The 23,899-nt window shown below is 35.9% G+C and overlaps 2 protein-coding genes and 1 pseudogene across 3 annotated transcripts; 1 reads left to right on the plus strand and 2 right to left on the minus strand.

The window, feature by feature from the left end:
* Nucleotides 1-3,241: 3,241 nt before the first annotated feature.
* LOC107727118 (uncharacterized) lies at nucleotides 3,242-13,539 on the minus strand. The gene is made up of 5 exons (XM_016536896.1): nucleotides 13,512-13,539; nucleotides 5,680-5,702; nucleotides 5,513-5,598; nucleotides 5,096-5,385; nucleotides 3,242-4,735 (listed from the first exon to the last, which is right to left on the minus strand). The coding sequence occupies exons 1-5, from the start codon at nucleotides 13,537-13,539 to the stop codon at nucleotides 4,527-4,529; spliced, it is 636 nt and encodes a 211-aa protein (XP_016392382.1). The 3' UTR covers nucleotides 3,242-4,526.
* Nucleotides 12,808-15,107, plus strand: LOC107727119 (non-structural maintenance of chromosomes element 1 homolog; annotated as a pseudogene).
* An 870-nt stretch (nucleotides 15,108-15,977) lies between these two features.
* LOC107727121 (lysine-specific demethylase 8) lies at nucleotides 15,978-22,416 on the minus strand. Of its 2 annotated transcripts, XM_016536899.1 has the most exons (8): nucleotides 22,369-22,416; nucleotides 21,617-22,126; nucleotides 20,861-21,033; nucleotides 20,652-20,784; nucleotides 20,498-20,545; nucleotides 19,199-19,348; nucleotides 19,013-19,105; nucleotides 15,978-16,146 (listed from the first exon to the last, which is right to left on the minus strand). In XM_016536899.1, the coding sequence occupies exons 2-8, from the start codon at nucleotides 22,073-22,075 to the stop codon at nucleotides 15,982-15,984; spliced, it is 1,221 nt and encodes a 406-aa protein (XP_016392385.1). In that variant the 5' UTR covers nucleotides 22,076-22,126; nucleotides 22,369-22,416; the 3' UTR covers nucleotides 15,978-15,981. The 2 variants fall into 2 exon arrangements, with proteins under 2 accessions (XP_016392385.1, XP_016392384.1); XM_016536898.1 differs by lacking the exons at nucleotides 19,013-19,105; nucleotides 22,369-22,416 and adding an exon at nucleotides 16,267-16,359 and having other exon boundaries at nucleotides 21,617-22,307.
* Nucleotides 22,417-23,899: the final 1,483 nt, after the last annotated feature.

The following is a 23,899-nucleotide window of genomic DNA, read 5'->3' on the forward strand; positions in this document are numbered from 1 at the left end:
CACATCATGTTACAACACAGTAGGGCTATTGCAGACAGAAACAATACTGTACTACATAGATGTTTCCAGTCGGGCTGATTTTTGAGTGGACTTTGCTGTTCCGAAGAGCACGAACAGTAGGCTATATGAGTGGAGCGACTGAGCGGAGCACACACGCATAGAGCGGGATAATATGCAGAGCGTCACACCGCGTGAAAGTGAAACCTGAGCGGTGAACTCATTTTCGGCAGCCGGAATTTCGGTGCATCTCTTATTATTGGCGACATCAGAAATAGATATTATACAATAGATGCTTTTTTGAACATTTTAGCAATTTAAAAATCTTAAAATAAGCTTTTTTTACACGGCACCCCGGTTGGGAAACACTGAATTATAATAATTCATATTATGTATTAATTATAAAAAAATATATTATCAATATGGTTCATATTATCTATATATTATCCTTACATTTTCATGTCCTCCTTTGATGCCATAGGTCAGATTTATTCTCAAATCTTCCAAAACTCTTTTTTCATACTGGTCATCCCAAGTTACATTAAAGTTTCCATTTTCAGTCTTCTGCACTGATAAGACTGGAGTTTTCGGTTTGACTACAGAAAACAACAAACACACATGTAAACGTGTGAGATAAGATCGGATTAAATTGTTTAATTCCTTAAAATAAGCATTTTAGAACTAAAAAGCATGTAAATTCTACAAATGCCATAGAAAAGGATTAACAATAACTTGTAGACAACATTTATACTCACTGAAGTCTTCAGTCTTGAATGTTTTGCTTGATAAAACATTTGTTCCTTCCAGAAGTGTACTAGTGAAGTTTTCATTTAAAAGAAAATCTTGCACTTTAATTTTGCACTCACAGTTGTCACTGTGATTACTTCTCTCAAAGATACATGCATACATTTTTTGAAACCTGCAATTTAAGAGATATTCATGTCAACTGATTGCTAAATGAACAGCAATGCATTTAGTTATAGAGGAACTACAGGCCTGTACAAACACTTACATATCAAATACAGTATGTGTGATGTTGAGCTTGTATCCACAGCAGCTTTTGAGACGGTCAGTGGAGAGACTGCATTTCATTTCTGTCTCATAGTCATTAAAACACTTCAAGTCCTCCTCTGTAGGCTCTGCAGTGATTGGAAAATAAAAGACTGGGTGAGATCTATAGTCTTTGGTGAGGTCACTATCACAGATGACCACAACAGAAGTTGCTTTGCAAAAGTAAAAATAGTTTAACAGTAAAACACTGTGTAAAAAGTATAAAGGATCCATGTGCCAAAATGAATTTTGAGGAGAGCAAGTAACAATTCATGTCTAAATAATAATTTGTGATCATATTAATGGATTTTAAATGACTAGTGGCATCTCAATCATCAGGTTTGTCGTTTAATTTGATATATAATATTTCACAACATTTTCACCATTGGGTGCCACAAACATGAGGTTACACATAAAATAACAGTGTATTGAGTTACATTTGACACAACTGTGACATACATACATACACACGCTATGTTTTCAGAGTTTAGAGACTGTTTTAGCCCATTTGTTCTATACAAAAGTATGAAACTTACCAAAACAAAATGCCTGGCAGAAGAGTGTGAGGATGATCTGACTCAGAAGAACAGTGGAAAACATTGTGACCGAGCTGTAAAACACACACACACACACACACACACACACAATAAATATATGAATACGATTTCTTTCGAAGAAATATCTTACGCTGTCATACTCTCTGTAGGCCTGTTGACAGTTCGTTGCTCCGTTGCAAAGTATACAGTTTACAACTGAAAGATTTTCAAATTAAACATACGGTTTCACGTACAAACACATAAAATGCCCGGTTAATGCTCGGTTTAAACCCTACTCACGACAGTCTACAATAGACTTGTCTTGCTTAACCGCAATAGCATCATAGAATTTGGCCAGTGGCCACATGTCTGGACTGAACTGCAGTAACGTCAGTGTCGCAATTCTTCAGCAGAACTGACGCCTTTTTTGGTGCTTCCGCCCGCGTTTCGTTTTAGGCTATATAAGCGATAAGTGAGTTTGAAGGCACTTATGGGACATGAAACAGAAATTTTGACTTTCTTTTCTTTTCTTTTTAATGTAAAGGCCTCCTTATAGCCTAATAGGTTACATGTCTACTAGTCTGTGGGACGTGAGAGGGAAAAAACATTTTTATATCATGAATGTGTATAATTGTGATATTGTTGAAAACCAGTAGAAACGTCTGATGCCATTTCAGTTGTCATGTCGTCATAGCTACTATTGTTTTTTCAACTTACATTTACATTTAGTCATTTAGCAGACGCTTTTTATCCAAAGCGACTTAAAAATGAGGACAATAGAAGCAATCAAAACCAACAAAATAGCAATAATATGCAAGTGCTATGACAAGTCTCGGTTAGCCTAACGCAGAATTAGTAGATAGAATAGGAAATACTAGTGTTAAGAGTTTTTTTTAATAATAAATAAAAAGAAAACAAGTAGATAGAATAGAAAAAGAACAGAGAAAGCTGGTGTTAGAAGAGGCCACTTTTTTAAAAGAAAACATGCAGTTAGAAAACGAATATAGCATGCAAGTGTTAGAGGGCTTTTTTAAATAATAGTAGAATAACTTGATACACAAATGACTATATTCACAGTGATTATACTTAATTCATATTTTGATTATTAAAAATCTTCTACATACTATGTACAGTAGTATCAGTTAAGGCTGCTCTGTGCATGCTCAAAATTTTGTTGAAGGACAGACAAAAATATGCCTGGGCTGCTCTCACACCTCAGTATGAAAGTATCCAGTTGTAATTGCTGTGCAATTACATTTATACCACCTCTGAGTCGCATTAAACAGTCTGTGTACAGACAGCTAAATGAAACTTCAGAAAGCACTTCTGTTACACCTTTATTTACAGTGTGACTTTGGAAGACTTTTGCTCAGTGTTTGTGTACTTCACGTAAACGCCCTGCAGATGGCGCTGCAATCATCCAAATGACTAATCTATAAATATCGACGATATTTAATACTAAAACAGAGTCTGTTGTTATAAATAATTTATACTATATAGCATTAAATTACAATACCACTTTCTAGAGAACAAAGGTGTCCCTTGTTCAGACATACTACGTAAAGCGTCATTCATTTATTAAAAGTAAAGTCTCAACATGCACTTCAGTGTATGTGCCTTCCATAGAAAAACTATTTTGCTTCCTGGTTCGTAGCAGGCAGCATAAAACAAAAGCCCTGTGAAAACCTGTTCGAAATTCCCCCGAAGGACTCGGACTCTATTTCAACATTCTGAGGTTTTATTTTAGAAATGTAGAAACAAAGGCTGTAGCTATTTACATTGCTCTTAATTGAGAAGCGCTTTAGTTTTTGTAAGAATGCCATAGTAGTGGAACAACTAGAGATTACATACAAAAATAATGAAATGTTTCACACACATACCAATCATCTGTTTGACAACACAGTTACTGTACACAGGCTGAGACTAACTGTCTATGAACTGACCGAGATGAGAGGAGTTTTTGAAGAGTAAGCCATTGTCCTGTTGATGATAGCAAAACAAAGAAAAAAACATAGTGTCATCTACATCTAAATGCATCCTATATACAAACATCTTTTTTTTCTTTGTGTTGAAACATCCTATTGAAAAATACAAGTTCAATTTACAGACTGAGACAGCAAGTACAGACCCTGTAATGAAGCCATAGACCTGTAATAATGACATTAGCAAATGCCACATAATATAATAAAAATGTGAATGCCAAGAAAAAGAATACATGACTTCCTAGAGTATTTTATAACTATTAGAGTAAGTCGCTGTATAACCCCTTTTGTTGAAAGAGTGAATCCTCCAAAGTTTCTTATTACTGGTAATATTTTCAAAGAAATTATCATTGCAACTGTATAGAGATCAATAGTTAAAAATGTAAACATAGCCATTATTTGTTTTTACAGCATAGTTAAACAGAATAAGAAGTCTTGTTATCACGCCTTTAAAATTTGCATTTGCAAATTTGACTCAGATTCACATTTGACATTTTGTGTAACATAATAGAGTAATAAAGAAGTATGAATAACAAGAATAGTTACTGTACATGATCCCTACAGGCATTTAAAGTGACACTCCACCAAAAAAAAAAAAGAATATTCTCTCATCACTTACTAAGATAAACTTGCATTATATAGACTCACTGAGATGGATTATTCCTCTAAAAAGCTTTGTTTGCATTTCACAGAAGAAATAAAGTCATTTGGGATGGCATGATAATTTCAATGGGTGGGGTATCCTTTTAAGGCACTTTTCAACATCTTACTGTAGAAATAGCTGGCACAACCTAATTTCAAGGCATTGGCTCTGAGTCTAAACAAACAATGGACAAAGTTGGCATGGTTCTTAATACTGGTCATATTTTCAAATGAATGATTCATTGTAATTGTTGACATTACATGCAAAAATGAATTCAATGTTTCAGGCATGTACTTGTCATTTGTTTTATGAGCACAGTTAAACACACTGATATGAACTGTCTATTTGAATAACGGGTGAGAAATGCAAAGAAGTGGCCAAAGAACTTTGCTGCACAGATGTGGGATCTTGGCCGGTGCTCTGGGGGAATTTCAAAGCTCCACATGCATTAAGTGCTTGTTCAGTACTGACGCTCGTGCTCCACTGTCCTTCTGTGCTCTTTGTTAAGCCTTGAAAAGCCTGATATCCTTCATCACTTGGTGTGATGCTGCCATCAGGCAGAATAAGAGAAGGATAGAGTGGATTTGTGCTGGTGATGAGATTTTTCATGATGCACTTCTCATCAGCACCAACATCATCTGAAAGGTTCACACAAACATCTGCATCATTTCCCTTTTCCAAAACACTGCTGAAGCACTGATAGCCGTCTTCCAGAGTATCATTAGTGGGAGAGTTAAACTGGCTATCTCTTGCATCCGAGTCTGAATCTTCCCTCTTGCCGGACTGACAGTAATGATCAGAGCTCAGCTGATCCAGGAATAAAGAATCACCAGTGGCTGATTCAAAATATGACATATTGCTGAAAACCGATGAGCCAGAGCAATTGCCCGAATCTCGGTTTGCACGGTTGCGTTCTTTTGAGGAACTGGTACCAGTAACACTCTTGTATGACCTGCTCGTAGTAACCTGATTGTAGGGGGATAACGGTGATGGGTTGTTTGTGATTGGATGTAATTTAAACACCTCATCCAAGGCATGCTCGACACGTGATGCGATGTTAATGGTGCTGATGTTCTCTTCAGGGCTACCAGAGCAAGCCTGGCCATAATCCACTGGCGCTGACTCAACACTGTTGGAACATTTCTCATCGTTTGTATCTACTGATAATGCTGAGATCCTGTAGGGAGAAAAACATGTTGAGGCATTATTAATCAGAATTAGAATGACGCTAGTCTGTCACATGTTTCTGAAGTTTTTTGGAGGAAAAAGAAAGAATGAACAAACAAACAAACAAAAGAACATACAATTTCTTATCCTCATGAAGGTCGAGTGTTGGAATCTCTACATGGATTGGGGAGAACTTCATAACAGATGGAGGCAAAATATGACCCTGTTAAACATGAGAGAAAAAATAAGGGATGTATTTTGAATTTTAACATTAGTGATGGTTATGGCAGGATTTTTCTCCCACCTTCTCCTCTCCAAGATTGGCATCTATTTAGTTATAGAGGAACTACAGGCCTGTACAAACACTCACCTATTGAATACAGTATGTGTGATGTTGAGCTTGTATCCAGAGCAGCTTTTGAGACGGTCAGTGGAGAGACTGCATTTCATTTCTGTCTCATAGTCATTAAAACACTTCAAGTCCTCCTCTGTAGGCTCTGCAGTGATTTTAAAGATTTAAAATAAAAAGTGAAAATAATATCACACACGACCAAAGTAAACAGTTGTTTTGTAGTAAATAAAAGTAGTTTAGTAAACAGTGTAAAAAAGTTAGGGCATGGCAACATTTTGAGGTATGAAAGTAAAAGTAAACATTTGACAGAACTGGTGTCGTCCAATCAGCACGTTCTTGTTTAATTTGTTGTAAAACACACACATCAGCTTTTCATCAACATGTTTTAAACAAAAAAATTTACGAATAAATAAATAAACATGTTTGAGCCGATGGGGAAGTTTGTAACACTTTTCACAGTACTTCTACTGAAGCAAAGAAGAACAGTGCACAGAGCAACGTTTGACACAATTATGAGAGTGACACCAGCATATAAATATGGAGATTTTATATCTAAGTATACATAGAGGAAAAAAAACAACATTGTTAGCGAAACAAACGCTTACCGTAACAAAATGCATGGCAGATGAGTGCGAGGATGATCTGACACTTAAGAAATGTGGAAAACATCCTGCACGTCCTATATATGAAAACACAAATATTACCTAATATATCTTCAAACAATTAGGCTACACGTTACAAAGTAAATTGTTAAAAAAAAAAAAAAAGATTCCTCGCAAAATATAGCCAAAATGTTATTTTTTCATACCTTCTGACTGTATTTGACAGTCCGTTGCCTCTTCCACAAAGTAAAAATAAAAGAAACCGAGTTTACTAACCACTCAGTAGGCAAATTAAAGACGGTTAAAAAACGGTTTCAGTCACAAATACAAGTAGGTTAAATCTAACATAGGGCTATGCTTCCCTATTTGCAACATGGAAGTCGCCAAAACGGGCGTATCGAAGTTTCCTGGAACACACGCAGCAGTTCTGCAGTTCCACGGACTCCCGCTAAAACACAAGCGCCGCGCTCACCCTGATCTCCTGCTCGAACACAGCAGAATTCCACGGAAGCCCATCATCAGAGCCCACGTCAGAGATAAACAAGCAAGATAAGTCTATGTATGTGCTATGTATGAGAAAGCCAAGCTCAAAGGAAGTCATTATGCAAGGACCACAAAAGGAAGAGCAAAATGAGACTGCATTTCAGATAAACTGTTTATGCAGTTTCAGTTCCTCTGCTTATTTCAATATTAATAGCCTACCTCAATCTGAAACTGAAAATATATTAAAATGTTATATTAATTATTTGTACATTTCTCCAGCACAGACATGTGTGGTCTGTCTGTGTGTGTGAGCCGTTGCTGGAAAAAAAAGGTAACTTCCAACTTCCATTTCGGACAGAGGTTTATTTTAAAAGCAGAATGAGCCATACGCGTATGGTCTGTCTGTGTGTGTGAGCCGTTGCTGGAAAAAAAAGGTAACTTCCAACTTCCATTTCGCTCGGGTTCCGCTTTGGTGACCCCTTGTATGGGATGATTTTAGACTCAAAATGATTAATAGATGCACGCACAATTATGAGTGGCTTTATTTATTGCTATACCAAAAGATACAAGTCATGACATATAAAGTCGCACGACGAGTTCTCAGTATAGCTACAGCATGGCCTCCTGGCAATATCCCAGCAAATTCAAAACGTTTTAAAAACATAGTTGTGTTTGCTGGGGATGCCTTTACATATGGGTTTTGATATAGGCCTACTCAGGGCCAGTGCGAGCTCAACTGCTGCTCTAGGCAAAACCCTATGGTGCCGCCCCCACTTCACATTCACAATTAAACACGATCTTTAAGATGCATGTGAAATACTGGAGATTTTGTTTATTGGTACAACTGCATTAAAATAAAGCAGACACGGGTGTGTTTTCTGATTATTATATATTTTTTCCTACTGCAACGTAAACATTTTTTAAAATAAAAAATAACCACTAGTATAGCTGCAAAAGCAAATTAAGTGTAGGCTATGTACAGGCCTGAAGTGGCCATGGGAAGATTTGGGAGAATTCCCGGTAAGCAGCTCGACAAACGTTGTTCAGGACACGGAAAGTACAAGTCTCTGTAATTTGAACAAGCTGGGTCAGGGTCCGGCACCTCCGGATTCCGATAACCTCATTTGGCGGATCCCCCTCCTCACGCACCATTGAAAGATGTTCGTGTCAGGGTTATTATAGTTTTGCATTTTTAAATTAGTTTTTATTTTAATATCGCTTTCAGTTTTCTTTTATTGGTTTCATTAATCATTTTGTTAATTTTAGTTTAGTTTTTATTTTGTGAACTGATTTATAGCCTATTTAGTTTTTATACAGTTTAGTTTCAGTTTTAATTTTAGTTTTAGTAATTAAAGTTTAGCAGAATTAACAGAACACTTCCAGAGCGCAGACCAAACACATTTTAATTTAAGCTTATTGACGCAAACCTCTAGCGACACAAAATTAAAGCATGCTGAGATTGATTAGAAAACGATGATTTATTTTTGATTATTATTTTTAGTTAGGTGTTCAATAACTGCTTTTGGTTTTGTTTTGTTTTAGTTTTTCATTTATTTTTACATTTTTTAAATCTTTCTTTCTCTAAATGCCTTTTAGTTAAACACAGTTCTTAATACAACATATTTTACAGTTTAAACATGTATACAACATTTCTTACATTTAAACTCACAAACCTATATTTGACCAAAGAAATGCAAGTCGGCGGCACTGAGAACTACTGTCACCTGAAGAGAATGCAAAATATCTGCGCTCATTACAAACACTGGGTTGTTGCGACTCTCATGTCCCAGGAGCTGAGTTACACAAAAATTACCCAAACATAAAAAAATGTTGCAATAAAATAACCATGATTTTTAGAGTACAGTGGGTACGGAAAGTATTCAGACCCCCTTAAATTTTTCACTCTTTGTTATATTGCAGCCATTTGCTAAAATCATTTAAGTTAATTTTTTTTCCTCATTAAAGTACACACAGCACCCCATATTGACAGAAAAACACAGAATTGTTGACATTTTTGCAAATTTATTAAAAAAGAAAAACTGAAAAATGCTCAGTATTTAGTAGAAGCACCCATTTGATCTAATACAGCCATGAGTCTTTTTGGGAAAGATAATTTAAGGGGGTCTGAATACTTTCCGTACCCACTGTATATGTGCATACTATTAAAGCAACTGATGCAAGCTGATAATCACTTAAGTGGGTCCACTAAATGATTGCGTGAATGCTCCATTACCTCTCCATCCTCAACCCGCTTTATTCCGCTTTAAGTCCGTTGTCTATAATTTTGCTTACTCTAGTGATTATTGTGGTGTTTTTATCAGCTGTTTGGACTCTCATTCTGGTGGGGCCCATTCACTGAAGAGGATCCATTGGTGAGCAAGTGATGTCATGCTAAATTGCTCCAAATCTGGTCCAATGAAGAAACAAACTCATCTACATCTGGGATGACTTGAGGGTGAGTACATTTTCAGCAAATTTTCATTTTTGGGTGAACTACCCCTTTCATGATGGCAATTACATTTTATGAAATTTGTGCTTTCCCTTCTGTTTGTTTCTGCTTTAGATTATAGGCCTACTGTGCCTTAATACTGTGCTATAATTACTGGTCTAGTCGGCTATGCATAGGTGTTTGTAGATTTTTTCATTGTGTATGTGTCATCCCTGGTTAGGCAGGGCTGCCAACTTTTGAGTTCAACTTGGAGTGAGAAATTCCACAGCGGTTTGGGTTTATATATATATATACAATAAAATATATAAAACACCTGCCATGAGTTTTGTCTGACATCTGGACATTATGTCATACTTTGTTTTTATCATAAAATCATGTAATAAATGATTGTTGCAGTGCTGCAAAACTTTTCACTTTTTACCACAACAAGAATTGCAATGTACAGTGAAAGAATTGCAAGATTTACTAGTCATTAGCTACTTTTATAATTGCAACCGCATTTTAAAAATATTTTTCTGACATTTTTATTAATCTTTTAGTCTGCATTTCTTGAACATCTGTTTTGAGAAATTATATTTTTCTCCCATTCGAAAATGTCACTCCCGAAACTGTGCTGTAATTTATAGGGTATATGGTTGTTAGCAGCACAAAAAACAAAACTTTTATTCAAATTCTGTACAGATTATATTAAGTGCGCAAATAGCCCTTACTTTACAAACACTAAAGGGTGTCACTTAGGCTACTTCAGTTCATCGCGATCTCACAAAGTTCCTTTATAATCAAGGAACCTCTTATTTACACCTTGTTATAGAGAGAGGATTCGCAAGCGTGCAGAAAAAATCCTGCGTTTAGAGGTGAGTGAACGCAATGACCAATCACAGGTGTTCAAGAAATCAACAGGTATGTCTGTGATTGGCTACATTGCGCAGCACTACGAAAACACTTTGTAAATTAAATCTTTTGGTGATTTCAGAGCGCAAACACAAATACGCACTGGAGCCTTTACCAAATCTGTTTCGCAAATATCCTATTATTACAGTTTTAACTGAAGTTGCTTTTGACTGCGTGAGAAAATGGATGTGTGGCGTGAGAGCGTGAGAAAAGTGTCAATTGCGTGAGTCTCACGCTGAATGCGTGAGAGTCGGCAGCCCTGCGTTTAGGTATGTTTTGAAGCATGGCAGGGCCGCTGGTTTGAGCTGATTTAAACTGGTCCTGAGCAGGAGTGTGCACAGATGGCACTTTTATACGTTATATATGTTATAGCTTATGTTGTAGTTTAATTTAACAAACATGTCCTTCAGTTGTCACACATACAAATTTTGTCAAATAAGGTTCTTTACACAAAAAAGATAAAGTATTTTATATTTCAGGAAGAAGTAATTGTACATTTATTTATCTTCCCAGCTAACAATTTTTGGTTCCCAGAACGTTAGTTTTTGGTTCTCAGAACGTTCTCAAGAATGTTCCCTTTTGGTTAGCCAGGAAAGTTTTCTTAACGTAAATAGAACGTTCCGTTTAGGTTAGGGGAACGTTCCCGGAATGTTGCGGGAATGTTCCCAGAACATTCTCTGTAGGTTCCTGGAACGTTCCCCTAACCTAAAGGGAACGTTCTATTTACTTTCCTAGAAGGTTCCCAGAAAGCTCTCTGAAGGTTCCCAGAACGTTTTCCTAACCTCTTTAATCCGATACCGCTGCTGTACGTCAGTAATCATCCAGCACCCCCATGTCTCGTAGAGTAAGCGGCATGGAAGACGGACGGATATGGACCTCAATAATCAGTACTACAAACCATGTCTTGTTTTAAACTATTGTTTAATCATTAAAGATAATCAAAGCACATTTAACCATCATAAGGAGCATTAAATGAGATTGAATTATCCGTTAATATGTAAGATTTCTTTATTATAACTACCATGTACTATAAACCGACCATAACCCAGATATTACGTATCTTAAGCACCAAATAACAATGACTTCAACAAAATATTGGGTTTTAAAAATGTGAATTTTATTTTTACAGATATTAAAATGAATAATATTTATTTGACTTTAACTAGGATAACATTACATTCATTTCTTACCACTGAATTAACGATGATGTGCTTCTCTCTCTTTTGGTCCATAAACAAAAGCTGGAAGCGTGTGCAGATCATGGGCGCGCAGTAAAGAAACATACAAACAAACCCAGTGTTTATGATATGCTTTTCAGACTACACTTAGCTTAATTTCAGCTATTAAATTGTAATTATATTATCATTATAATGTGATTTGACTACTTTGATGTCTACACTTTATTAAAAGCTTATTTCAGACATGAAATTCTGCAAAAATAGTTTGTTTATGATTAAAAAAATACACATTTCAGCATTAGAATAATCATAAACATCTGCAAAGTTTTAATTAGTTACATATGACAACTAAAAATAACATGCAGGGAACGTTCTCTCTAGGTTATAAAATAAAATCTAAAAATAACATGCACGGAATGTTCCGGGAACGTTCTCTCTAGGTTATAAAATAAAATCTAAAAATAACATGCACGGAATGTTCCGGGAACGTTCTCTCTAGGTTATAAAATAAAATCTAAAAATAACATGCACGGAATGTTCCGGGAACGTTCTCTCTAGGTTATAAAATAAAATCTAAAAATAACATGCACGGAACGTTCCGGGAACATTCTCTCTAGGTTATAAAATAAAATCTAAAAATAACCTGCAGGGAACGTTCCGGGAACGTTCTCTCTAGGTTATAAAATGTAGATTTTGTAAATTATGCTCACCTGAATATAAGACATTTTTCACTTCCAGCCTTAATGAATAATTATATATAAATTATAAATGATTAAATACAAGATTAATAGTAGTAGCACTTTTGCGCGCTCAAAATATGATCTTTCACGTGCAGAACTGTGGCAGAGATGTAATCCCATACGATATAAACCTAAAAGCTGGTATGCAACTCGCCATTAAACCATAGACTGTATAAAAACATGGACGTAGTGTCCGTGACATCACCCGTAGGTTTCCGAAGAGGGTTTTTGAAGCTCAAAGTAGGCGGAGGCGGCCGTCGCCATCTTGGCAGCGCGTCACGTCACTCCCGGATAATCAAAAACGGGCAAAGAGGCGGGAGCTGGTTGCTGAAACCACGCCCACCTAGCTCGACGTGGTTACAGAAGCTGCAATCCACCTGTCTCTTAAGTGGCCACGCCCTTAATTATGCAGAACTTTAAGGCTTAATATAATTTAAACGGATGAGTTATAAAAAAATTCACCCCCCTCACAGTTGTCATGAAGGGCAAAATTAGCTATATAGACCAAAATAAGTTTTTGAACCAGGCTGTAAACATGTTTTTTTCTGCTGTAAAGTTGGGCATTTTAACATGGGGAGTCTATGGGATTGACTACCTTTTGCAGCCAGCCTCTAGCGGCCAGTCGATGAATTACAGTTTAAGTCACTTCCTTGTTGGCTTCACGAGAGAGAGAGAGCGGGAGGTTGCCTTGCATTAAACCCACAGAAGAAGAAGAAGAAGAAAATAATGGATCAGACCACGTGACCAGAAGTAATGTTTCTAATCTAGTGGGAACGCGCGAATGTTGAACGAAGTGGTGCCTGTACTTTAACGCAGGTATGTGAGAAACATCACTTTACAACAATATGTGTTTAATACAAATCTTTTTCGGCCAGACTTCGATGTTAGTCTTTGAATGCTCGGTCAAACGCACTCTTAATTTGATGTAGCATGTCGTATTGAGGATGTTGTGCAATTTAGTTTGTGGCTTGAGGTATTTTTGTACATTGGTCCGGTAATACAACCACACGTTTGCATGTACACTGAAAACATTGAGTATGATTTACTTGAAAGAAGCTAGGAAACAGTTTTCGCCTGAAATAGCTAGTAAAGTTCACAAATAATAAATAAAGTTCACAGCAAAGTGACACATTGAATTAAACGTGAAACTTTTAAGTAGAAAGACCAAAATAGTATTTTCTTGTAAAACGTAATCCCATAATCTGTTTTTGTACAATTTAGAATTTTTGTTTTAAAATGTGTATTACCACAATCCCTTATCCTGGCCCAAAAGGCTGTAGTTCTTTATAGACGAACATCGACCAATGTAAACATCTGGTTAAAGCTACAAGCAGGGTCAAGAGAACCATCTCATCTGAGTCAACCAGGTTTTTAACGGGGTCATATGATGCGATTTCAATTTTTCCTTTCTCTTTGGAGTGTTACAAGCTCTTGGTGCTACCTGTGTCCCATTCTGGTGGGAACATCATCCTTTGATAAACACCTATTGGTGGAGGATAGCACTTGATACTATTATAATTATTGTTTAAATTGAACTTGTTAATTATTGTCTTGGTAATACATAAGGGTTCTCCTACAGTCATTTTCAATCATTTCACCATTTGCTTTCTCAGTATTGGCAAATGTGAGGAATTTGATCAAGAAATGTCTTCTCCAGCAAGAGGACATTAAGCAGAATGTCCCGAACAATAGGAGACAGTCACAAGCGCTTCTTGCAGACTATAATGAGCAACGGCATCATCAGTGCATCTCAGGCCGTAGCATTACACAAACACTGCTGTGAGACCCATGGAGGTATGAAGAAAACCCAATTTAGCTAAATTCTGTTGGATCATGTGTTTATGTCGTATTTATTTTGCACTAAAGGCAAAATGTGAAAAACTGAAGCAGAACTATTCTTTCTTCTTTCTTTAGATTTATTACTTCTATGTCTCAGACCTGGAAATTGTATATGAGTTGTATATAGGCGTCCTATTTGAATTATGCATCTATCTTGGCTTTCTAGCACACATACAGACAGATTGGATGATTTCATTAATGTCATCAATGCTCAACTTCAGCCATTTTTCACATCAGGAAAGGCATGTCTGAAGAGGATGGTCTTGAGTATTACTCCTTGGTTAGTTAAAGTCTGTTTTTATATATTATTAATTTGTTAATCGTAATATTAGTATTCTATTACATTTACGTGCTTGGTATGATATTTTTTTAAGTCAAAAAAGAAATGACAACTACATCTGTTATTCAGGTAAATGTGACGGAGACGGACATAACAAGAATGGCATCTGATTATGCAGATAAGGAACTGGAATTATTCAGAAAAACGGTAAATGTTTATTCACAGCAAATAATATATCAACATTGCCCTGCAGGTAAATACATGAACACGAGTAAAGGTTGAGAAGTTTTATTTATTGAGGAAATCCAGGCTTTAGACCTCTATCATTTAATTTGAACAGCAAGAAGTAATTTTAAAGGAAAACTCTGTGACCAAAAAGTCATCAGTACTTGAGTAGTTGATTTTTTTTTTGGCACATATGTTACATGAAATTTTATTTCTATAGAATAGAATTTATGATAGGGGTTACCTGATAGCATTTTCAAACAGAGGAAACTGCAAACAAGAACTTTTATTTTACATTTAGTGCCAGATGTGTGAAACCCCAGCCTGTGGAATCAAGATGCACCTCCCGTGTGTTTCTAGATATTTTAGAGCACGCAGTGACCCTCGTTGCCCAGCATGCAATGATTTCTGGCCTCACGAGATTCCAGGTGAACGGTTTTTCTTTAACATCGCTCCACTGATTTAAGATTTAATATGAACTGTTTGTGTACTTCAAAAGGTTTTAGATTCCAATGTTTTCATATTTCTTTTTCTCATTTGCAGAAATGCAGCATTCCCAGTCGCAGAGTTCACAAAATCTGCCTTCATCATCCAAAGAGAACCCTGCTCCCACACCGTCACGAAGGTCATAATCTCAAAGCCTGCTGATTCATCGATGCAGCTGGCCTTTTGACCATCAATGAGGATTTTTCAAGTGCATTCTCTTAGAAGTTTAAAAGTTGTTTTTTTTTTACATTTATTTTCTATGATAAAGAATTGTTATTGAATAGGTTGTTTCTCAATTACACATTTTTGTTGGAATTCTGATTCAAGAACAAACAATTTATTTGCTCTTGTATGGAAACATTTGCTGTCTCTGTAGAATTTCAGCATTTTGTACAGTTGCTAAGATAAAAATACAAAATAAAAATTGAGAAGTGCACCGTTCAAATGTCTTTTCAATGGAAAATCTTAAAAAAAAGATTCAAGTTATTAGCAAAGTTCAAAGTGTTGCATCTGAATGTGGGTCAGATTATACAGAAATACATGTAGTTTAATATATAGCTTGGATACATTGCTGCTTTGGATAAAATATCTGAACAGATTTTTTTTTTAAAGTAATGCTTTTTGGCATATTTACATTGTAAAGATTTACATTTATTAATTTAGCAGATGCATTTAATCAAAGTGACTTACAAATGATGACAGTAGAAGCAATCAAACCAACAAAAGAGCAACATTATGTAAGTGCTGTGACAAGTCCCGGTTAGTCTAATGCAGTACATGTAGCAATTTTCTTAAATTAATGTAATAATTTAAAAATTAATTGATTTAAATATAAGAAATAGGGTAAGATGGGGGATGATGTTCCCCTTTAAGAACAATGTGCATTTACATTTAAATTGTAACAAAAGCAAATATGTCAGAAACGTACATCTAAATCATGGGAATACTGAATAACTGCATCATTTACAGTAATACATGTATATACGTGTATAACATAGGGCCTAAAACTCTAAAATTTGGCATTTGTACAAATAAAGACAATACAAGACTTGACAACACAAGATGTTTTATTCTGTACAAATCAGGACCACCAAAAACTGACAGAAAAGCTGAGCTCTAGAGAGCGCACATAATGCCAGTGCTGTTGAGGTATGAAGAGGACATCTCTAGGCCGGAGAACACACTCCTGATATGAGGCTTTAGAGAAGTCTGGGAACGTCACCAGGTCTGGATTCTCCACCTCCACCTGGTGATGGTAAAACAATCACGTGTTTTTTGTTAAGATATAAAACAACTTGAATTATTTTTGATTATTTCAAAGCGCTTTAAGAGCAAGAAACTTGCTGTCATAAATGAGGTCTTCTACCTGACTGGTGTTGTGCAGTAGCTGCGACTGATGTGGATAGAGATATTTTGTTTCATCTGGGCTGTAGAGTCTGATGTATTTCCTTCCAACCACCTGACATCCAAAAACATCGTGTTTTTTGTTAAGATATAAAACAACTTGAATTATTTTTGATTATTTCAAAGCGCTTTAAGAGAAAAAACTTGCTGTCATAAATGAGGTCTTCTACCTGACTGGTGTTGTGCAGTAGCTGCGACTGATGTGGATAGAGATATTTTGTTTCATCTGGGCTGTAGAGTCTGATGTATTTCCTTCCAACCACCTGACGTCCAAAAACAATACCAGAATGACATGAACAGCGGGAACAAAAGCCTTGCCTTTCAAATGCCAAATGAACCATTTGTCTCTTGTTTACCTGTGCCAACAAATTCTGTTGAGGATCCTGATGGAGAGGAGAGACAGTCCCTCCAGGCCCAAACCAGGCATTAATTGTAATGTCATCCTCATCTCCCTCTCCAAGACAACAATAGTCTGGGATACGAATATCTTCTTTCAGCTCTGGAACCTATCGGGATGAATAACAGCCAGAGTGACTGCTATTGGTTTTGCATGATGCTACATCCATTAGTATAATCCCAAATCTAAGAAGACTGCTATAGCGCAAACGAAAAATGACTGAGTGCACTTTTAACAGTATAGTGAGAAAATTAAAGAAATAGTGCAGCCATAAATGAAAACTTGCTGAAGGCTGATTTGTTTGTTCCTTCATTTGGAACAGATTTGTGGACATTTTAGCCTTTCATCACTTGCTCACCAGTGGATCCTCTGCAGTGAATGGGTGCCATCAGAATGAGAGTTTAAACAGCTGATAAAAACATCACAATAATCCACATGTAGGTAATCCAAAGGTTTGTCTTTGTAACAAATTAATTTTTAACTTAAAGCTGACGCTAAAATGGATCAATCCATAATACTTATCAATTGATAATATTGATTTCTTCAGTGAAAAGTTGACTTGTCTGAATCAGGTGTGAAATATGCACACACCAAGCACTGTTTACAAGTGAAAAACAGTCCAAAACAGTGCTAAAAATATACGTCAAAGGTTTTTGACATGAAAAGACAACAGGGGATGGATTATTTCACTAGTGGAAGTGTTATTATTAAACCAAAAGCAATGGTTACAAAGTTAAAAACGTCTTAATGATGGATTTGTTTCTTATAAACATGCAGCTTTTGACGTCATTGATGGACTTGGGAGTGTTGTGGATTACTGTGATGTTTTTAGCAGCTGTTTGGACTCTCATTCTGACGGCACCCATTCACTGCTGAGGATCCATTGGTGAACAAGTGATGTAATGCTATATTTCTCTAAATCTGTTCCAATGAAGAAACAAATTCATCTATATCTTGGATGGCCTGAGGGCGAGTAAATTTTCAGCACATTTTAAATATTGGGGGGAACTATTCCTTTAAAGGTAACGTATGTAGATTCTGGTCCTTTAGTTGCACAAAAAAGAAATGAACCTGACCTGATCAAACAACTGATGCTGAGCCAGATATCCAACTCCATCCTCCGCCTATAAGAAAACAACCAAAAATAACAAATATAGACAGTTCACAGCTTCTCTGGGCAAAAATAAAAAATAAACAAAAACACCGAAATGAAACTCAAATGATTCTTACTGTTCCTATAATGTAGCGGTCTATGAAGTCATTCACTGTGATGAGTTTTTGTGACCACTCTTCATCAGTGTACTTGGATCCCACTTCAATAGGTACTGTCCGGCAGCCAGCGATAGTTCGCAAGTAGTCTATGCTTAGAGAGAGTGTACAGTATGGCAGTGTACAGATGTTTCAGAAGATAAAATCTAATAATGCATATTTTTCAGTACCTCCATGGATGCTCTGTGAAGGCCGGCCAGTGGTCAGTTATTCCTTCTATAATCACAGGCTTCTGAGGATTCAGGAAATCTGATCTGAAGCGCTCCAGGGATGGACAATGAATCCTAGGCACTGCTTGTGCAGGGTTTATCACAGGCTCGGACACACCGTCCACTTTCATTTTCTGTTTTAGAAAAGCTTTATAAGTGAATAATGCACCGAGTAGGCTATTAGAACAAGGTTTTAAAGAGCATGACATGATTTAGTAAATTAGGACATGTTCCTGAATCAACAATTGATATTAAATAATCACAGGCCAAACCTAATCAATCAATCAATCAATCTCACTGATCCCAACAAACACAAAAATTAAGTTTTATAATTTTAAATAATATTGTTTAAATCATATATTTGTAAATGTATAATTTTACATTTATTTTTTAATTAAAATGGATTATTAATCGTTTTAATAAAAAAAAAAATCACATAATTTTATCAAATGTTAGGTTTTCGTTACAAATAAAATTCGCAATAATAGCTGAAAATTATGTAATTATTATAATTATACACCACTGATTATAATAATTCCAAGACAACAATTTCATAAATGCTTGTTTTTGAAATAACATAAAATGCTAAAAATAAAATAAAAATATGTTGAAGTATTAAAATTACTACAACAACAAATTCAAAGCTAAATAGAAATATAAAAACATCTATATATACACAATACAATTTACAAAAACATACATTTGCTTAATTAAAACTTGAACTAAAATTTAACTGAAAGTATAAAAATAAAAGCTACTTCAAAATATTTATAAATACTATAATAGCATCTAAATAATTCTAAAAACTTGCTGTCATAAATGAGGTCTTCTACCTGACTGGTGTTGTGCAGTAGCTGCGACTGATGTGGATAGAGATATTTTGTTTCATCTGGGCTGTAGAGTCTGATGTATTTCCTTCCAACCACCTGACGTCCAAAAACAATACCAGAATGACATGAACAGCGGGAACAAAAGCCTTGCCTTTCAAATGCCAAATGAACCATTTGTCTCTTGTTTACCTGTGCCAACAAATTCTGTTGAGGATCCTGATGGAGAGGAGACACAGTCCCTCCAGGCCCAAACCAGGCATTAATTGTAATGTCATCCTCATCTCCCTCTCCAAGACAACAATAGTCTGGGATACGAATATCTTCTTTCAGCTCTGGAACCTATCGGGATGAATAACAGCCAGAGTGACTGCTATTGGTTTTGCATGATGCTACATCCATTAGTATAATCCCAAATCTAAGAAGACTGCTATAGCGCAAACGAAAAATGACTGAGTGCACTTTTAACAGTATAGTGAGAAAATTAAAGAAATAGTGCAGCCATAAATGAAAACTTGCTGAAGGCTGATTTGTTTGTTTCTTCATTTGGAACAGATTTGTGGACATTTTAGCCTTTCATCACTTGCTCATTAGTGGATCCTCTGCAGTGAATGGGTGCCATCAGAATGAGAGTTTAAACAGCTGATAAAAACATCACAATAATCCACAAGTAATGTAGGTAATCCAAAGGTTTGTCTTTGTAACAAATTAATTTTTAACTTAAAGCTGACGCTAAAATGGATCAATCCATAATACTTATCAATTGATAATATTGATTTCTTCAGTGAAAAGTTGACTTGTCTGAATCAGGTGTGAAATATGCACACACCAAGCACTGTTTACAAGTGAAAAACAGTCCAAAACAGTGCTAAAAATATACGTCAAAGGTTTTTGACATGAAAAGACAACAGGGGATGGATTATTTCACTAGTGGAAGTGTTATTATTAAACCAAAAGCAATGGTTACAAAGTTAAAAACGTCTTAATGATGGATTTGTTTCTTATAAACATGCAGCTTTTGACGTCATTGATGGACTTGGGAGTGTTGTGGATTACTGTGATGTTTTTAGCAGCTGTTTGGACTCTCATTCTGACGGCACCTATTTCACTAGTGGAAGTGTTATTATTAAACCAAAAGCAATGGTTACAAAGTTAAAAACGTCTTGATGGATTTGTTTCTTATAAACATGCAGCTTTTGACGTCATTGATGGACTTGGAGTGTTGTGGATTACTGTATTGTTTTTAGCAGCTGTTTGGACTCTCATTCTGACGGCACCCATTCACTGCTGAGGATCCATTGGTGAACAAGTGATGTAATGCTATATTTCTCTAAATCTGTTCCAATGAAGAAACAAATTCATCTATATCTTGGATGGCCTGAGGGCGAGTAAATTTTCAGCACATTTTAAATATTGGGGGGAACTATTCCTTTAAAGGTAACGTATGTAGATTCTGGTCCTTTAGTTGCACAAAAAAGAAATGAACCTGACCTGATCAAACAACTGATGCTGAGCCAGATATCCAACTCCATCCTCCGCCTATAAGAAAACAACCAAAAATAACAAATATAGACAGTTCACAGCTTCTCTGGGCAAAAATAAAAAATAAACAAAAACACCGAAATGAAACTCAAATGATTCTTACTGTTCCTATAATGTAGCGGTCTATGAAGTCATTCACTGTGATGAGTTTTTGTGACCACTCTTCATCAGTGTACTTGGATCCCACTTCAATAGGTACTGTCCGGCAGCCAGCGATAGTTCGCAAGTAGTCTATGCTTAGAGAGAGTGTACAGTATGGCAGTGTACAGATGTTTCAGAAGATAAAATCTAATAATGCATATTTTTCAGTACCTCCATGGATGCTCTGTGAAGGCCGGCCAGTGGTCAGTTATTCCTTCTATAATCACAGGCTTCTGAGGATTCAGGAAATCTGATCTGAAGCGCTCCAGGGATGGACAATGAATCCTAGGCACTGCTTGTGCAGGGTTTATCACAGGCTCGGACACACCGTCCACTTTCATTTTCTGTTTTAGAAAAGCTTTATAAGTGAATAATGCACCGAGTAGGCTATTAGAACAAGGTTTTAAAGAGCATGACATGATTTAGTAAAATAGAACATGTTACTGAATCAACAATTGATGTTAAATCACAGGCCAAACCTTAAATAAATACAAATAAAAATAAATCACATTTCCAACATATTCACTGATTCCAACAAACACAACAATTTCAAATAATAATATAATTTTAATAATATATTTGTAAATGTATCATTTTGTGTAAATGTGAATTATTAATCTTTTTTAATTAAATAAATTCACACAGAATTTTATCAAATGTTAGGTTTTCTTTACAATGACAATTTGCACTAATAACGGGAAATTATACTTATACACACACACGTTCAAGGCAAAAATTACATTGAAGTATTAAAATGACTACAACTAAAAATTCAAAGCTAAATAGAAATATAAAAACTACATATACAATAAACATATACAAAAAACATACATTTCCTTAAAACTAAAATTAAACTGAATGAAAGTTACTTTAAAATATTAATTCACAAATCCTTCATGCTCTTGGCTTTATGAGAGATGACTTCACCTTTGAACAGGGTTCTTCACTCCTCTCTGCTTTGTTTGGACTCTTCATTTTCACTTTATTTCTTAAGACACCAACAAGCCTTTGCAGAATGTTGTCCATGATGCCTGCTCCCATTAACAGACCCATGTCACATGTTTTAATGGCCTCTTGGATATTGCACTGAGATGGATTTCCATGACATAAACTTAAGACTTTGAATAAGCAGCCATACGAGTAAACTCTCCTCCACTCCTTGTCCACATCTCTCCATGTCCCAGTGTTGAGCTTCTCCCAGGAGAAATCGATGATGACCTGAGCTCTTTGAGCAGAAGCTGGACAATCCGCTTCACTGTACAGCTGATCTCTAGCCAGCTCGAGAACCTTCAACACACTCAATTCAATCTTCTCGCTGAAGTGAAGGGGGAATTCACACACTGTCGAGGGCAAAACAGCTCGAACATCAGTCCAGACTGGAGCCATGAGCAGAAGAAACTTTTGCAGATCACTTGTGATTGATTTCTGATGGATGATCTGTTGAGAAGCGAACACAGGACTGGTTTACTTGCTTGGGGAGAAAGTACAGCTACTGCTCATGGTATTGAGATACAGAAGGTGTACAATAAAAGTCATATTTGTTACAATGTATAATAAACACCGTTTAAAAACAAAGGTAAACAGCTAGCGTCAATTACGTAAGAAGTGTGCAACTAATGTAAAAAGAAAAGTATTAAAGCGAAAGCCAGTAGTGTAAACAGTTGAATATAGTACCCTACCCGGTTTTAACGTCCGGCTGGAAACACAGAAGATAAATAACGTTCCGCTTCGGAACGCATTCCTTTGTTGTCAGAGTCATTTCATTGCAATCGGTAATTGGTATATACACAATATGAAAGAATGTCTTTTGAAAATATTTGTATGCGCTACTTATATTTGATGTTAAATGTCACTGTGTGTGTGTGTGTGTGTGTGTGTTTAAGTTAACTTTAATATTAAGGCTCTACCTGAAAGATATCACTGTAAAACTCTTCTGAAATAAAAAATGATAGCGGTTTTATTTTTTGTTAGCTTTTAAAGGCGCCTGTCAATCATTTTGCGGACAGTCCATATGGGAAAACGGAAGTTTAGAGCCCAACAAATGAACTTGGCTTTTGTTAGTTTGAGGGTGCAAACTAAAGTGTTCACAATCGTCAGAGTCATTTCATTGCAATCGGTAATTGGTATATACACAATATGAGAGAATGTCTTTTGAAAATATTTGTATGCGCTACTTATATTTGATGTTAAATGTCACTGTGTGTGTGTGTGTGTTTTTAAGTTAACTTTAATATTAAGGCTCTACCTGAAAGATATCACTGTAAAACTCTTCTGAAATAAAAAATGACAGCGGTTTTATTTTTTGTTAGCTTTTAAAGGCGCCTGTCAATCATTTTGCGGACAGTCCATATATGGGAAAACGGAAGTTTAGAGCGCAACAAATGAACTTGGCTTTTGTTAGTTTGAGGGTGCAAACTAAAGTGTTCACAATTGTACTTCTCTAACTTACTAATATCCTTACAATGGCTTATACAAAACGTCCTAAAATCAACAGGAAGACGGAGGAAACAAGACCAAAAAGCACTTGACAGGTAAAAAACAACATGGTTTGACCAAAGAAAGACATACAAAGACTGGCCTGGCCTTTCGACAGAGGAAGTTCTGTAACGTTCACATCGCTAACACCTGTTGCAACTTTACAGATCTTCTTTATGCACCAAGAGCTTGTAACACTCCAAAGAGAAAGGAAAAATTTAAATCGCATCATATGACCCCTTTAATGACATTACAAATTTGGGATATATGGCAATTGATGCATTTAAGGATAATGATATCATTATTTAAAATATTTCATATGAGAAATGTAAGTATACCACCTTTAGATTTTATGTGACCAGAACACTTTACATTTACATACATGTTTATTCATTTAGCAGAAGCTTTTGTCCGAAGTGACTTAAAAATGAGGAATACAACTAGGGCTGGGCGATATAGCTAAATAATTTATCAACGATATAATGTTTCATATCGTTCGTATCGATAATTATTTACATTTTTTATAACCTTTTTTAAAACAAAGAGCAATAGAAAAAATGTTTATATATGCGTTCTGTGTGAATAGCTTGGTTTTGGTTTTAACCTAATCAAGATCTTCTCCACGTTGAGCTACTATATTTCTCTAATATTTTGAATGAATAACGCAGCAGCGGCGCGTCTCGTGGCAAAACATTAAAATGCAACAACGTCACTTACATCACCGCATCTCGCGCG

Source organism: Sinocyclocheilus rhinocerous, unplaced genomic scaffold, assembly GCF_001515625.1.
Source record: "Sinocyclocheilus rhinocerous isolate Xijiao unplaced genomic scaffold, SAMN03320098_v1.1 scaffold3015, whole genome shotgun sequence".
Classification (NCBI taxonomy): domain Eukaryota; kingdom Metazoa; phylum Chordata; class Actinopteri; order Cypriniformes; family Cyprinidae; genus Sinocyclocheilus; species Sinocyclocheilus rhinocerous.

What these genes read in the sequence shown, in the direction of transcription:
- LOC107727118 (XM_016536896.1), bottom strand. Translation starts at nt 13,539, where the DNA reads ATGATGTTCCCACCAGAATGGGACACAG. An exon ending in CCCACCAGAATGGGACACAG is followed by an intron (nt 5,703 to 13,511) that starts GTAGCACCAAGA and finishes ATAACTAAATAG; the next exon opens with ATGCCAATCTTGGAGAGGAG. An exon ending in CTTCATGAGGATAAGAAATT is followed by an intron (nt 5,386 to 5,512) that starts GTATGTTCTTTT and finishes TTCTCCCTACAG; the next exon opens with GATCTCAGCATTATCAGTAG.
- LOC107727121 (XM_016536899.1), bottom strand. Translation starts at nt 22,075, where the DNA reads ATGGCTCCAGTCTGGACTGATGTTCGAGCTGTTTTGCCCTCGACAGTG. An exon ending in GTGAAGAACCCTGTTCAAAG is followed by an intron (nt 21,034 to 21,616) that starts GTGAAGTCATCT and finishes TTTCTAAAACAG; the next exon opens with AAAATGAAAGTGGACGGTGT. An exon ending in TACTGCACAACACCAGTCAG is followed by an intron (nt 16,147 to 19,012) that starts GTAGAAGACCTC and finishes TACCATCACCAG; the next exon opens with GTGGAGGTGGAGAATCCAGA.